The following is a 12619-nucleotide window of genomic DNA, read 5'->3' as shown; positions in this document are numbered from 1 at the left end:
ATCAAAGAAAGGGGTCCATACACCCTAGGGGCTGTCAGGAAGAGTTCCTTCAGAACTCAGAGTTGCTGAGGTCTAGCCTTTGGAGAATGAAGCACTTGGCCTTTACTCTCCTGAATTCCTAGGCCTGGGAGGCAGCCAGCCTGCTGGCACTGGCCTCCTGAGCTCCCACGTCTACAGCAGAGGGCACTTGGCCTTTCTACACGGTCTTCATGGATAAACAACAAGCACGTCTACACAACATCTCAGCTAGTGACTTGAACCTCTATCGCGCCTTCTAGTTACCAAGTTACCTGGTTATCTCTGTAACCATAGGCAAATGCCTAAATCTTTCTGAGGCCCGATAGCCCCCATTTATAAAAAGCGCACTCCAGGATCACCACGCATTAACCATCATTCTGAGAAAATAAAAACTCTAAGACTGAAAGTTTTATTAAAACACTTCTGGTGGCAAAACCTGACCTGAACTGACATGAAGCTCGGAGTCTTTCAACTACTCAATATGTTTCATTGCAGAAATATTTAACATGTTTGCTTACCATGGACCATCCCAGCACTCTAGCAATGTTAGGAAGAATACAATGTATGTACTGTATTTTCTCTCTTAAATCTGAACATTTTTGAAATCTGAAATGCCTCTCTCTTTAAGAGTCTCATTTAAGGGATTTTGACCCCATAAATTAGATACCTATTTTATAGAGTCTCTTTGCTTAGAATGTCCTTTACCCCTCATTTGTCTGGAAAATACCCACCCACAAACATTTCAAAGGTCATCATGAATGAATGAATAAAGGAAGAAATTAAAAAAAATTTTTTTTTTTCCTACGAGGAGTTACCACGTTTTCCCGAAAATAAGACCTAACTGGAAAATAAGCCCTAGCATGACATTTCAGGATGACATCTTCTGAACATAAGCCCTAATGCATCTTTTGGAGCAAAAATTAATATAAGATCCAGTCTTATTTTCGAGGAAACACGGTAGGTATTCCCCTAAACAGCTGGTATAAGAATTTATTGACCAACAGGAGTCTTCTGATTGAAGAGAGTCGAGAAGAGAAGGGAACAAAATTGCCTGAAAACTTCACATGCCCCCATGTCGTTTATCCTGGGAACTCAGGAAACATACAGACCCACCTGCAGCTAGCTTGCTACAACGGAAACAGGTTCCATGAAATCCACAGTGAAAGGAGACAAAAAACCTCACTGGGTCTCAACAGTAGGAAAGAGGTACAATTTTGCCTTCTGATTTCACAAACTAGCTTAAAAGGACCTTAGCAGACTCCCCCCCAGGGGAACCTGGATAAGTTCTAAATTAGGTTGAATTTTTTTTTGTTTTGTTTTAAGAGAACACTTTTGGAAGCAGCTCGCATGCATAGCAGTGTTTCTCATGTAGAAAGAAAAATAAACACTCCTTCTCTGGATAGAAAGTCAAAACAAAATAAGCCCAGCAGCTTAAGACCCCAGAAAGTCAATGAAACTGCCAAACAACGGTGATGTTGACCAGTGTGACCAGCCTGAGAAATCTGTAACGTGAGGCAGGAAGAGCCCAGGGCTTAGAGGAGGTAAAAATGCAGAAGGCCCAGCATCAGGGGCTTGGCTTTCATGAAGCAGCACCAAAATGTAGCGTCTCAGTCATCTAGTCTGATTCATCTTTGAAACTCCTACAGTATTCACAAAAGCAAAGCAGAAAGATTCCACTCTCTGGTATCCGACAGATCTGGGGTTCAAATCTGAATCTATCACATAGAAGCCGTGTGATTTAGGGGAAATTGCTTAAGCTCTCTGGCCCTTTACTGCCTCAGTGAGACTAAAAATGGCTATGTCACAAGGTAAATGTGAAGTGTAATGAGATTCAGTGATTCAATGAGCTAAACACCTGTCACATAATCTCTTCCTAAAGATTTGTGAGGTGAGTTATAGGAATCCAACAATTTGGAATTCTTTTAAAATCAGTTTTTTGTTTTTTTGGGGGGAGGGGGAAGGGAGGTAGCATTTCCCTAATCCTCTCCAGCCTGCTATGAAGGAGATATAGAAATAACAGATTCTAGTATTAGAAACAAAACAAATCAAAAAAAGAAAAAAGAGAAAATAGGGCTCTGGAGTCAAGCAGGCTTGGGCTTGAATCTTTAACATGTCCCTTAGGAGCAGTGACACTCTAGGCAAGTCACTGGCCCTCGGTTTCCTGAACAGAAGTGGAGATGAACGGAAGCTCAGTAAGATAGTGCCTGAAAAGAAGACACACACAGAAGGCGCTCCTATGCGTGCATGGTCCCACCCACCCTACCTCACCCGGGCTCCTAGAACCTGAAAACCTTCTTGGAGCTTTTATTCCCTGACCCTCTTCAATATTAACCTCCACATTTTTGAAGCCCCCTTTACTTTAGAATTTAGATTAGAACAACGCATGGGACATGTACTATTTACGCTGACGAGTTCCTATGCGGCAGGGGCAAATACCTACTTAATCCTAACCACTTCCTCCACTTTTCAACTGTGACGAGTTGATATTTCAGTGAAATCCTTCTTTGTATGTATCAGTGATTTCTAGATGATTATCCTTGGGTGTGGATTAGGATTTTGATGACAGAAAGAGCTACTTTCTCTGTTTTCTTTTCCACAGGGACAATGAGCTGTTCTGTAATGCCCCACGTGTTCTCCTTGCACTTTGCTTGGGGATTTTAGCAGGGAGGTTCTGAGGTGTCCCAGACCAGGAGTTGACACAGCTGTAGGCAGAGGGCCTCTTGGGAGCCACTGGAGAGCACAGCCAGAGCTCTGGGAAAACTAGTTCCCAGACGGTCAGCCTCGTGTGCAGGGGGCTGAGTCAGCTCCCACCAAAGGAAACCCAGCATTTTCACCTTTTGGGCCTGAGGGGCTGCCTTTGTCATTTAAAGTAAATTCTGAATTACGTCTCAGGGGGAAGCAGTCCTCTCAAGGAAATTTAGGGTGGTCTCTAAAGCTTTAAATTGGTGGATGAGGATGGGGGTATGAATATAGGGAAGAGAGAGAGAGAGAAGAAAGTTTACCACCTTCCGCGTTTGTAAATTCCACAGCAAACTTGGGAGGTTGTCCTCATTTCCTACATGGAGCAACTGGTGATCTGAGCGGTTAGGTACTTTGCCCAGGTCGCATATCTGGGACCCAGTTTCAGAAAGTTTGAATCTATGGCCCTTGCTCTCTTGGCTACATGGTAGTCCTCCAGTAGTTTGTATTGCCTACTCATGCATTCATTCACTCATTAAATAAACACTACATAAAAAGCATCTGTAAGCCCATGCACCAAACTGTTAAAAGTGGTTATCTCTCAGAGAAAGAATTACAAGAGAACTTCATTTTTTTTCCTTTCTGTATGGTGTGAATGTCAATAAGCATTGTTACTTTTATAATAGATAAAAACAATAAAGACAATCCCATTAAAATAATTTCACTTTTTTTTTTCCATGAAAAAAATTAAACAAAGCCCTACAAGCATTTATGGGAGCCACTATGTAATAGAGCCCACTTATCTTCACTTGCTAGCGCTGGGTCCATGCCTGTCCCAGCAGGTCCTTAGGCTTACAGAAGACCCCTCAGTTTGGGTTCAAGGGACAAGAAGATGGCAGGCAGGGTCCAGATGTGCAGCGAGACTCACTGGCGCTCTCATGACCCACCAACCCCAAAGCATCAGACCACTAAGGACCCAGAATCTCCCTTCAGACACGGGGCATGTTTATTACCAACTTTTAGAGTGACACACTCAGAGCAAGTCTCCAGGGAAAAAATCCAAAGTGTCTCCAGGTTCCCTGGGGAGTGGGAACACAAGGACCGTAACAGAGCGGACAGCTGTAGGCCAAAGGCCCCCCCATCTTCCATGCACATCAGTAATGCAAGAATGCAATCAATTTGTTGTAGAACTTGCAACAAAGTGATTGCTCTTGTTCAGTTAATTAGCAAAGGGAGAGATTAAGGACTTTAATCTCCTGCCTTCTCTTTTACCTGCAAGGCGTATTTACCCAGCAAGGAGAAAAGAATATTATCATATATATGATAAAGAAGTAAGTTTAAGAAGACTACTGGCAGGAACACCTCAGTCAGCACCCCGTGACACTCACAGAATCAGAGTTTCTTAGAAACTGCTCCATCATTGGCAAGATGGGGAAACTGAGGCTGAGTGAGGGACCGTGATTTGCCAAGGAAATAGACAGGGAGCCACAGAACTGGGACTGGAACACAAGTTTCCTTCCTCCCAGTCCGGGGTTCCTGTTTCTGTGCATAATGTGAAACATGAGCAGCTGAAAGGTATAGAGGAACAGGGACACCCAACCACCAAAAGGACAACAGCCTCAGGGAGCACAGACAGAAAGGCCCTGGAGGACGGTTTGGCTTTTGGTCAAAGAGAATGCAGGGGATAAAGTCCTGTCAGAAGAGAACCATCCAGGCCAAAGAACACTCTGATTTTCAAAGAGAGCACAGGCAGTCTATCATCCCCTTCTTGGAGGCTTGAATGCCCTCCAGGGCATTCTTGTAAAGAAGTGGACTGGCCTCTGCTGGACACAGAGAGGGCAAGCACCTTGGCCCAGTCCACACAGCACCTGATCAGGGTCTGCTGGCTCTCGGTCAGCCTTACCCCCCTTGCTGCTTCTCCTTCAGACAGTTAGGGCAGTGCCCAGATGGATGGGCAGATGGATGCTTAAGCCCAGTGGTTCTCTCTGCAGCCAGCATGCAGCCCTAGAGCAGCTTGGGACGTCAGGGCCCTCTGACTCCCGGGGGCGGTATGAAAGTCCAGAACTTTCAAAGCCAGAGTTAGGCTCCAGGTAGTATCCTTTCTCTTAGCTTTCTCATAATTAACTGGAACATTCTAATACCAGTTTCTTAGGCAAGGGTGTGAAGAGGAGCCAATGAAGCAACAAGTGGCAGTGGCTGGCACAGTCCCTGGCACGTAGTGGGTAGCCAGTGGGTGCTGTTTTAGTTTTAAACTTTTCTTTTTCTGTGTGCATCTTTGTCTCTGTATTTTTTCCTGCCTGCGTCTCTACCTGATGTTTCTGTCTCGTTGTGTCTGTGCATCTGTTCCTGCGCTCTGTCTACCCGACGTCTGACATGGGAATGAGGACAGGAGTCTCCCAACCGCTGCACACCCCAGCTGCACAGCCAGGCAGGAGCGGGGCTGCCCCAGCCGCGGAGCTGCGCCAGACCCCGCGACAACCCGAGCCCCCCATGCACCAGGCCCTTCCGCCCCTGCAATTGGCCCAAGCAGGCAGATTAATCAGCATCGCCAACGAAAGGGGAACAACAACCAAAACACCCACAGAAGTTAGGAAGAAAGAGGGACTTACCGTTCGCTGCGACCCCCAGGCTGGCAGAGCCACTTTTAACTAAGAATGAATTAGGGACAAACTCTTCCTCAGAGTCTGAGTCCGGGGTTGGCTGGGCCACACCGTTGCCTAGCAACCGCCTCTGGCTCTCATTGGCCGGAGGAGAGGGGGGCGGGGAGGGGGACTGCTCAATAGGGGTTGATGAAGCGGATGAACAATGCAAGGGAGCACCTGCGAACCACAAAGACAAACACAGACAGAAAAAAATAATGAAAATTGGTTTTGAGGCACACGGGGACGGGGAGGGAGCAAAATAAAACACGCATCAACGGGGGAGGGGTCTCCCAACACTGGGTGATCTACTGCACACGTGGCCCAAGAGCGGAGCTGATGCCGCTGGGAAAGAAGTTGGTGCAAACTCCTTCTGAAGAGCAGGGGCCTGGGTGCAGAGACGGCTGCAAGGTTTGGAAAGGGCACCCCTTGGAAACAAATCGGACGCCCTTCCTGCTTTGCCTGTTCTCGAAGAGAGACCTGAAAACCTCGGATCTAGTCCTGAAGGGTCTTGGTATCTATCAAACTGCGGACTCTGAGCCTCAGTGGCCTCACCGGTACAATGAACAGCCACATGGGGTGATCGCTGAGCCCCTGCCAGCTGGCCATTCTGTAACTCATGGAACTGAAATGATATTCTTATTAGTGAGGCTTTAATTGGACATGCGCAGAACAGGTTCTGGGCCTCATTAAAAGTAGAGAGAGCTGGAGAAAATGGGATAGAGCCCCCTTCCACCGCTCGCATCCCAGGATTTCAATACTACAATGTTTTACTTTTCGAAGAACCTAATATTTGAAGACTCTTAAATCCTGGCACTCTCTGAAAACTCCTTGAGAGCAATAACTTCAGCAGTCTTTTTCACTTCTGCATCCCCAGAATCTAGCCTAGTGACTGGCACATAGCAGGCACTCAATAAGTATTTGCCGACGGGTTGAATTCCAGGTGTCTAACATACTTGGGCCCTTAAATCCTAACCGGCTGAGATGAAATAATTCTGTAACTTCAGGACACAACATTCTGTGAGTGTCAGTATGTTCCACTCCGAGTTTCTAACATGTCAGGGTTGTATGATTCTCACAGCCTAGCTTTCTATAGTTCCCTGAGCATACTCCCAGCTCTTCCGAAGGAGAATGTGATGGCGTAGGACAAGACCTTTGCCATCTGACAATTGCCAGTCCTGCCAGTGAGGAGCCTTTAGACAACGTGCAGTACATCACCTACGAGAGCGGGAACATAAGCACAGACATATAAAAGTTTACAGTACAAGACACTGCATCGCGCAACAGCAAGGGCTCCTTTTCCCCCACCCTGACTGACAGAAGGTTGAAAGCATAATCAGATCCATCTAGCTTTTCAGAGACTGAACCTTAAGAAACACTGTGGCCCACACATGCCACCCTAAGGTTTGGGAGGGCGCTAAGGGGGAGGTGGCACGGAGACCTGCTGATTGTTGAAACTGAAAAAAAAAAAAAAAAAGCTGCTTCTGGTCTGTCCACCAAGAGAAGCTCACTGAGTCACCAAATCCTGCAGGATTTTGCAGGTTCGTGACTCTTACGTCAACCCCTGAGCCTAACCTTACGCGTGACATTTCATAGAGTTACTGTGCATGCCATTTGGCTGGTTCATATTAGAAATTCAGTAAGAGCAATTGAGGCAGCAGGGATCAGTGGTACAACCTCTGGGTGACTCCCCCCTTTGTGTTTTGGTTTCTCTACCTAGAAATCTGGGCCGTGATTCACCTCAAAATCATCCAAACCAGTGTTCCCAGTTCACCTTGAGAGAGCCTTCCGACACCACGTACCACAGCACTCTCTGGCCGATCATTCTGCCTCGGAACTAACCTTGTCTTCAGTCCGGACATCACACTTGCCCTGCTGTATTTGTAGTTATCTGTAGCTGTCTTGCACATCAGTGTATGGCACATTCTTAGGGTACAGTACATTCTTGGAATGGGCTTTGGAGTGCAACAGAATTGGGGTTTTCTTCATGACCTAGTCTCCTATTAGTTGTATGATCTTGGGAAAATGACTTCCAGCTCCCCAGCTGTAAGTTGGGCACCCTTCCCCTTATATACAGATGCTGTGAGGACTAAAGATACTAAATGTGAGCAAGCAAGTGCGCAGGGTCAGTGCTGACCAAATACTTATTAAATTAATGAAACCACCCCACGGAGAACCCCGTTCATGATTCCCCTTCCCCTAAGGTCCTGCTTTGGGAATGATTTTTTTCCATCCAGGCTGCATTTATTAAGTAAATATATCTTGATTTCCACATTTTTTATTACCCAAAGACATGTTATAATCTCCCAATCAGAGCTTCTGATGAGTTTGAGATAATCAGTAGCATACCACACTGAGTCTTAGAATTTCAGACAAAAGTTAAGAAACATGATACGTTGTTGCAGGGTATTTGTTACAGCTTCCTCCTGAGTAAATCTGTCAAACGTTATGAAATAAACAGTTCCAGAACGAAGTAAGTTGTTCCATTGCAAACTTCAGAGACCTGGGCCTGAGAACAGCACCATGCCCTCCCACGTCTCATGCCTGTTTCTTCTCCCTTCCATCCAATTACCTCAAAATCGTCCAGACCAGTGTTGCCAAATCACCTCCAGCGTTGCTCTGAATAGTCCTAACCTAACATACAAAGCACCTAACAAGCTTCCGGGCCCTTTGCACGTGCACAATAACTCATGAGGTTTCTGTGAAGTACAGCTGTTATTAGAAACGTGTCAATTCCCTCCCTCTTATTTATCAGCAACTTTTGATTCAAGTGGTCCCAAGGTAGGGTGCACAGAACCATGACCCCTGGGATGCTAGAAAATATTAGAAATATTTATTTTTATCTCACCCTTTTCTAATATGTATATGTATGTTTTATGACATATATAGTACATTAATGCTCAAAAGACATGCAAAAAACTCATTGCTGTACCAGTTTGGCACCTGCAGAAGCAGGGCAGGGTTGTATTATGAGTACGGGCTCTGCAGTCAGACCCTACATTTGACTTCTAGTTGCACTACTTGCTATCTCAGTAGAAGTGACCTTGGGCAAACTACTTCACCCTTTGTGCCTCAATTTACTCATCTATATAATGGAGAATAAAAAAATGAAAAAAAGGAACAGCTACTTCATAGGGTTGTGCTGAAGATTAAAGGAGTTAAACACGTAACTGTAGAGAACAGTGTGGCAGCCAGTAAACACCTAATAAATGTTAGATGTCGTGATGCATAAATCTGTGTATATAAAGTGAGGGGCACTGCCTTTATCTTTTCTTTTTTATAAGAGCAGTACATGATTGCAAAAGTCTGGCTAAGACTGTTTCATTCCCCAAACATTGCCTAAAACACCCCGATTTGGCTAGAAGGTGAGGGTGATACAAACTGTGAGACTCAGCCTCAAAAGAACTGGTGGGTGGGGAGGGAGAGTTTCACACGGAGCTCTGAACGAGGCACAGGTGGGATCTGGCAGAACAGAAGACAGCCCAGTGCCAGGGGACAATGGAGGGCAGAGGGATCATTTCAACTTGAGGAACAGGAAAGGCTTTCTGGAGCCATAGAGGATTCCAGTGGGAAAAGATGAAGAGATGTGGGCAAGAGCATCCATGGCAGAAGTAAAAATAGGGCTCTCGTCCTCTACCTGGTCTCCAGACCCCACCCCTCTTATCTCTCAAGTATCATCTATCCGTTACCATGAACTTCTCTCCAAGTCGGCTGACGCATGTTCACCTGCTCTCATTCCCACGAATTCACTGCTGTCTCTTGCCCAAGTTTGCCGAGTTGCACAAGTTCAAGGCACCATGGACATTGAGTCTACATGAAGGGCTCCCCCTGAGCACAACTACAATGTTATGTCAGGGTTTTTGCACGTGCTGTTCCTTCTCCCTGAGTATTTCCTTTCCTCTTCCTTTTTCTTCATCACTACTGTCCTGTGTCTCTCACTACCTCCCACTCGTCCTAGGGCTTAACCTATTGTCATTCCCACTCTCCCCGCCCCCCAAGTCTCCCCTGATGCCTTTCTTGATGCCCCCACAGCTCCCTGTACTTTCCCTGCTGCAACGCTTCCCACACTGTAGTGGTTACTTGTCTGTGTCTGCCCCCTAGCCTTCCTGGCTTGTCCATAACCATATTCCCAAATGCCTAGTACAGTGTCTGGTGCACAGAAAGCACTAGTAAATATTGGTTAAATGGAGAAAGAACGTAGGAAGGAAGGAGAGTACCTTGATGAGGGAACAAAAGGCCTATGTAAAGAGAGTAGTGAGAAATGAGTCTCTGAATCGTAGGTTTAGAACTTGAACCCCAGGAAAAGGAAATCTAACCTTATCTGGGGAGTCATGGAAGTTTTCAAAGCAAGAAAATGACAAGACCCAGGGCTGTGCTTTAGAAGGACCTGTTCTTTTCTTTTCTTTTTTTTTTTTTTTGTCTAGCCATGTCACATTTATTGCTTGAAATTAGCCATGGTTTGAATATCTATGCCACAGAAATTGTCAAACAGCTTTAAACCCATGTCAGAGAACATAAATGTTGAATAATTACCAGCACAACATCGGTGATGTTGCATAACAAAACTAACAGCCCTATAAATATAACTTTTTAAAAAATTTTTTAAATTTATTTTTCAATTACTGTTGACATACAATACTCATTTCAGGTGTACAAAATATAACGTAGTGATTCCACATTTATATACCTCACAAAGCGATCACCCCAATAAGTCTATTACCCATCTGACACTGTATATAGTTATTATAATATTATTGACTATATTCCCTATGCTGTACTTTACATCCCTGACTATTTTTTTTTCAGTTATGGCTGACATTCAATATTATTTTATATTAGTTTCAGGTGTACAACATAGTGGTTAATACATAATATAATTTATGAAGTGATTCCCCCCGTAAGTCTAGTACCCACCTGACACTATACATAGTTTTTACAATATTATTGACTGTATTTCCCATTCTATACTTTACATCCCTGTGGCTATTTTGTAACTACCAATTTGTACTTCTTAATCCCTTCACCTTTTTCACCAGGCCCCCACCCCCCCTCCCATCTGGTAACCATCAGTTTGTTCTCTGTATTCTTTGAGTCTGTTTCTGCTTTGTTGTTCGTTTATTTTGTCCTTTAGATTCCACATATAAGTGAGATCATATGGTATTTGTCTTTCTCTGTCTGACTTATTTCACTTAGGGTAATACCTTCCAGGTCCATCCATGCTATTGCAAATGGTAAGATTTCATTCTTTTTTATGGCAGAGTAATACCCCATTGTACATATGTACCACTTCTTCTTTAGAAAGATCTGCTTTTTAAACTTAAGGCATCTGCTCAGCCACTCAGATTTACTTCCTAATTGGCTCACTTCAGCCAGGACGTTCAAAGTCCATATGATCTAGGCTTGCCTTTTGAGTGGGGACCAGAAGCATGTTGATTTGGGTAAATAAGGGTACTCGATGTCATGGACTGGAGTTTAGGGTTGCCTTCTCGTGTACGAGGCCTGACAATTAGCTTCGCGCACTCATCCTAGAACAAGTGCTACACACCTCATTGCTGAATATCACTACGGTCACCTTCAAAGTACTCCCCTTGGGAAGCTATGCACTGATGCCAGCGCCTAGTCTATCCTTCAAAGCAATTTTGGAACTCTTTTTCTGGAATGGCCATCAGACCTATTGTCGTATTACCCATGATGTCCTGAATGTCATCAAAATGTCTTCCTTTCAACATTTCCTTGATCTTTGGGTAAAGATCATTGGGGGCCAGATCAGGTGAGTAGGGAGGGTGTTCCAATACAGTGATTTGTTTACTGGCTAAAAACTCCCTCACAGGCAGTGCTGTGTGAGCCGGTGCATTGTCGTGATGCAAGAGCCATGAATTGTTGGCAAAAAGTTCAGGTCATCTGACTTTTTCACGCAGTCTTTTCAGCACTTCCAAGTAGCAAACCTTGTTAACTGTTTGTCCAGTTGGTATAAATTCATAGTGAATAATCCCTCTGATATAAAAAATGATTAGCAACATTGTTGCAACAAGTTCGAGAATTTAACTGTCAGAGTATCCTGGTCAGCTGAAGGGAAACTATTATTATAGAAGTTTCCAATGAGTTAATGGCAAAATGAGATGGGATGATTGGAATGAATCTCCTTACACCTCACTCTAACAACCAAGGGGGCCAGTTAAGGGTGAGGGGAGCCATCCAAGTTTCTTGAGTGGAAGTCTCTGTGAGCCTAGCTCTAGCTTATAGTAGAGAAGTGTGTAGGAAGAAAGCCAGAAAGTGAGAGAGTGCAGTCACCCACATGGTTGGAGTGGGGGTGAGGTAGGGCCGGGAAGAAACATTTGCAGAGCTCCTCCTGGAGGCCAGAAACTGGGCCAGGTGTTTTACAAGATCTTTTCCTCACAACAAACCTATGGGTAGGAAAATTCATCCCCATTTTCAAGGTCAAGAAATGGAGGCTTAGAGAAGTCAGGTAATTTGTCACAGGACCTGGGTAAGAACCCATAACTGCAATGCTGTTTCCACCAAGCGATGAGAATTTTTTTTTTTAATTAAATTTATTGGGGTGACAATTGTTAGTAAAATTACATAGATTTCAGGTGTACAATTCTGTATTACATCATCTATAAATCCCATTGTGTGTTCATCACCCAGAGTCAGTTCTCCTTCCATCACCATATATTTGATCCCCCTTACCTTCATCTCCCACCCCCCACCCCTCACCCCCCTTACCCACTGGTAACCACTAAACTATTGTCTGTGTCTATGAGTTTCTGTTTCTCATTTTTTTGTCTTGTTCTTTTGTTGTTTTTGGTTTATATACCACATATCAGTGAAATCACATGGTTCTCTGCTTTTTCTGTCTGACTTACTAAGTGATGAGAATTAAATTCATCATCCCTGGCTTGCAGTAGGGAAAGGAAGATGCCTGCCCTTCTACTGAAACACTTCTGAAGTGTAAAGGCCATAGCTTCCTACCACCTACATCAGCGATCAAAGCCCAGTTTCATACTATATGACCACGGGCAAGTCATTTTACTTCTCAGTTTACTCCTTAGAAAAATGGAGTGCTAATACCCGCTGTAAAGAGTTGCTGACAGGATTAATGATATTATGTCAGTGAGAACCCCAACAATCTCATGGTAAGGCCTAAGCCAACACTGATTCCCTCTGCCAGCCTTTCAGCTGTAGGTCTTTCATAGTAAGAGCAGGATGGTTTGGGGACTAAACAGTGCCAGATATGCAAGCCTACCAGTGACACCTTTATCAATAATGTGTTTCCCCGAAAA

General features: G+C 44.5%; 1 protein-coding gene across 14 annotated transcripts in view; it reads right to left on the bottom strand.

The window, feature by feature from the left end:
- TENM4 (teneurin transmembrane protein 4) overlaps nucleotides 1-12619 on the bottom strand; it is a 2724551-nt gene that overhangs the window by 277299 nt on the left and 2434633 nt on the right. For 12 of the 14 annotated variants that reach the window (XM_074335694.2, XM_074335702.2, XM_074335700.2 and 9 more), the window contains one exon: nucleotides 5307-5516. The exons of the other annotated variants lie outside the window; for them this stretch is intronic. In XM_074335694.2, the coding sequence (XP_074191795.2) occupies nucleotides 5307-5516 (210 nt within the window). The remainder of the gene's footprint in view (nucleotides 1-5306; nucleotides 5517-12619) is intronic. 14 annotated transcript variants of the gene reach the window in all.

This window comes from Rhinolophus sinicus, chromosome 14, assembly GCF_057876585.1.
Source record: "Rhinolophus sinicus isolate RSI-liver-muscle chromosome 14, RSI-T2T, whole genome shotgun sequence".
Taxonomy (NCBI): domain Eukaryota; kingdom Metazoa; phylum Chordata; class Mammalia; order Chiroptera; family Rhinolophidae; genus Rhinolophus; species Rhinolophus sinicus.
This window is presented reverse-complemented; position numbering and strand designations above follow the sequence as displayed.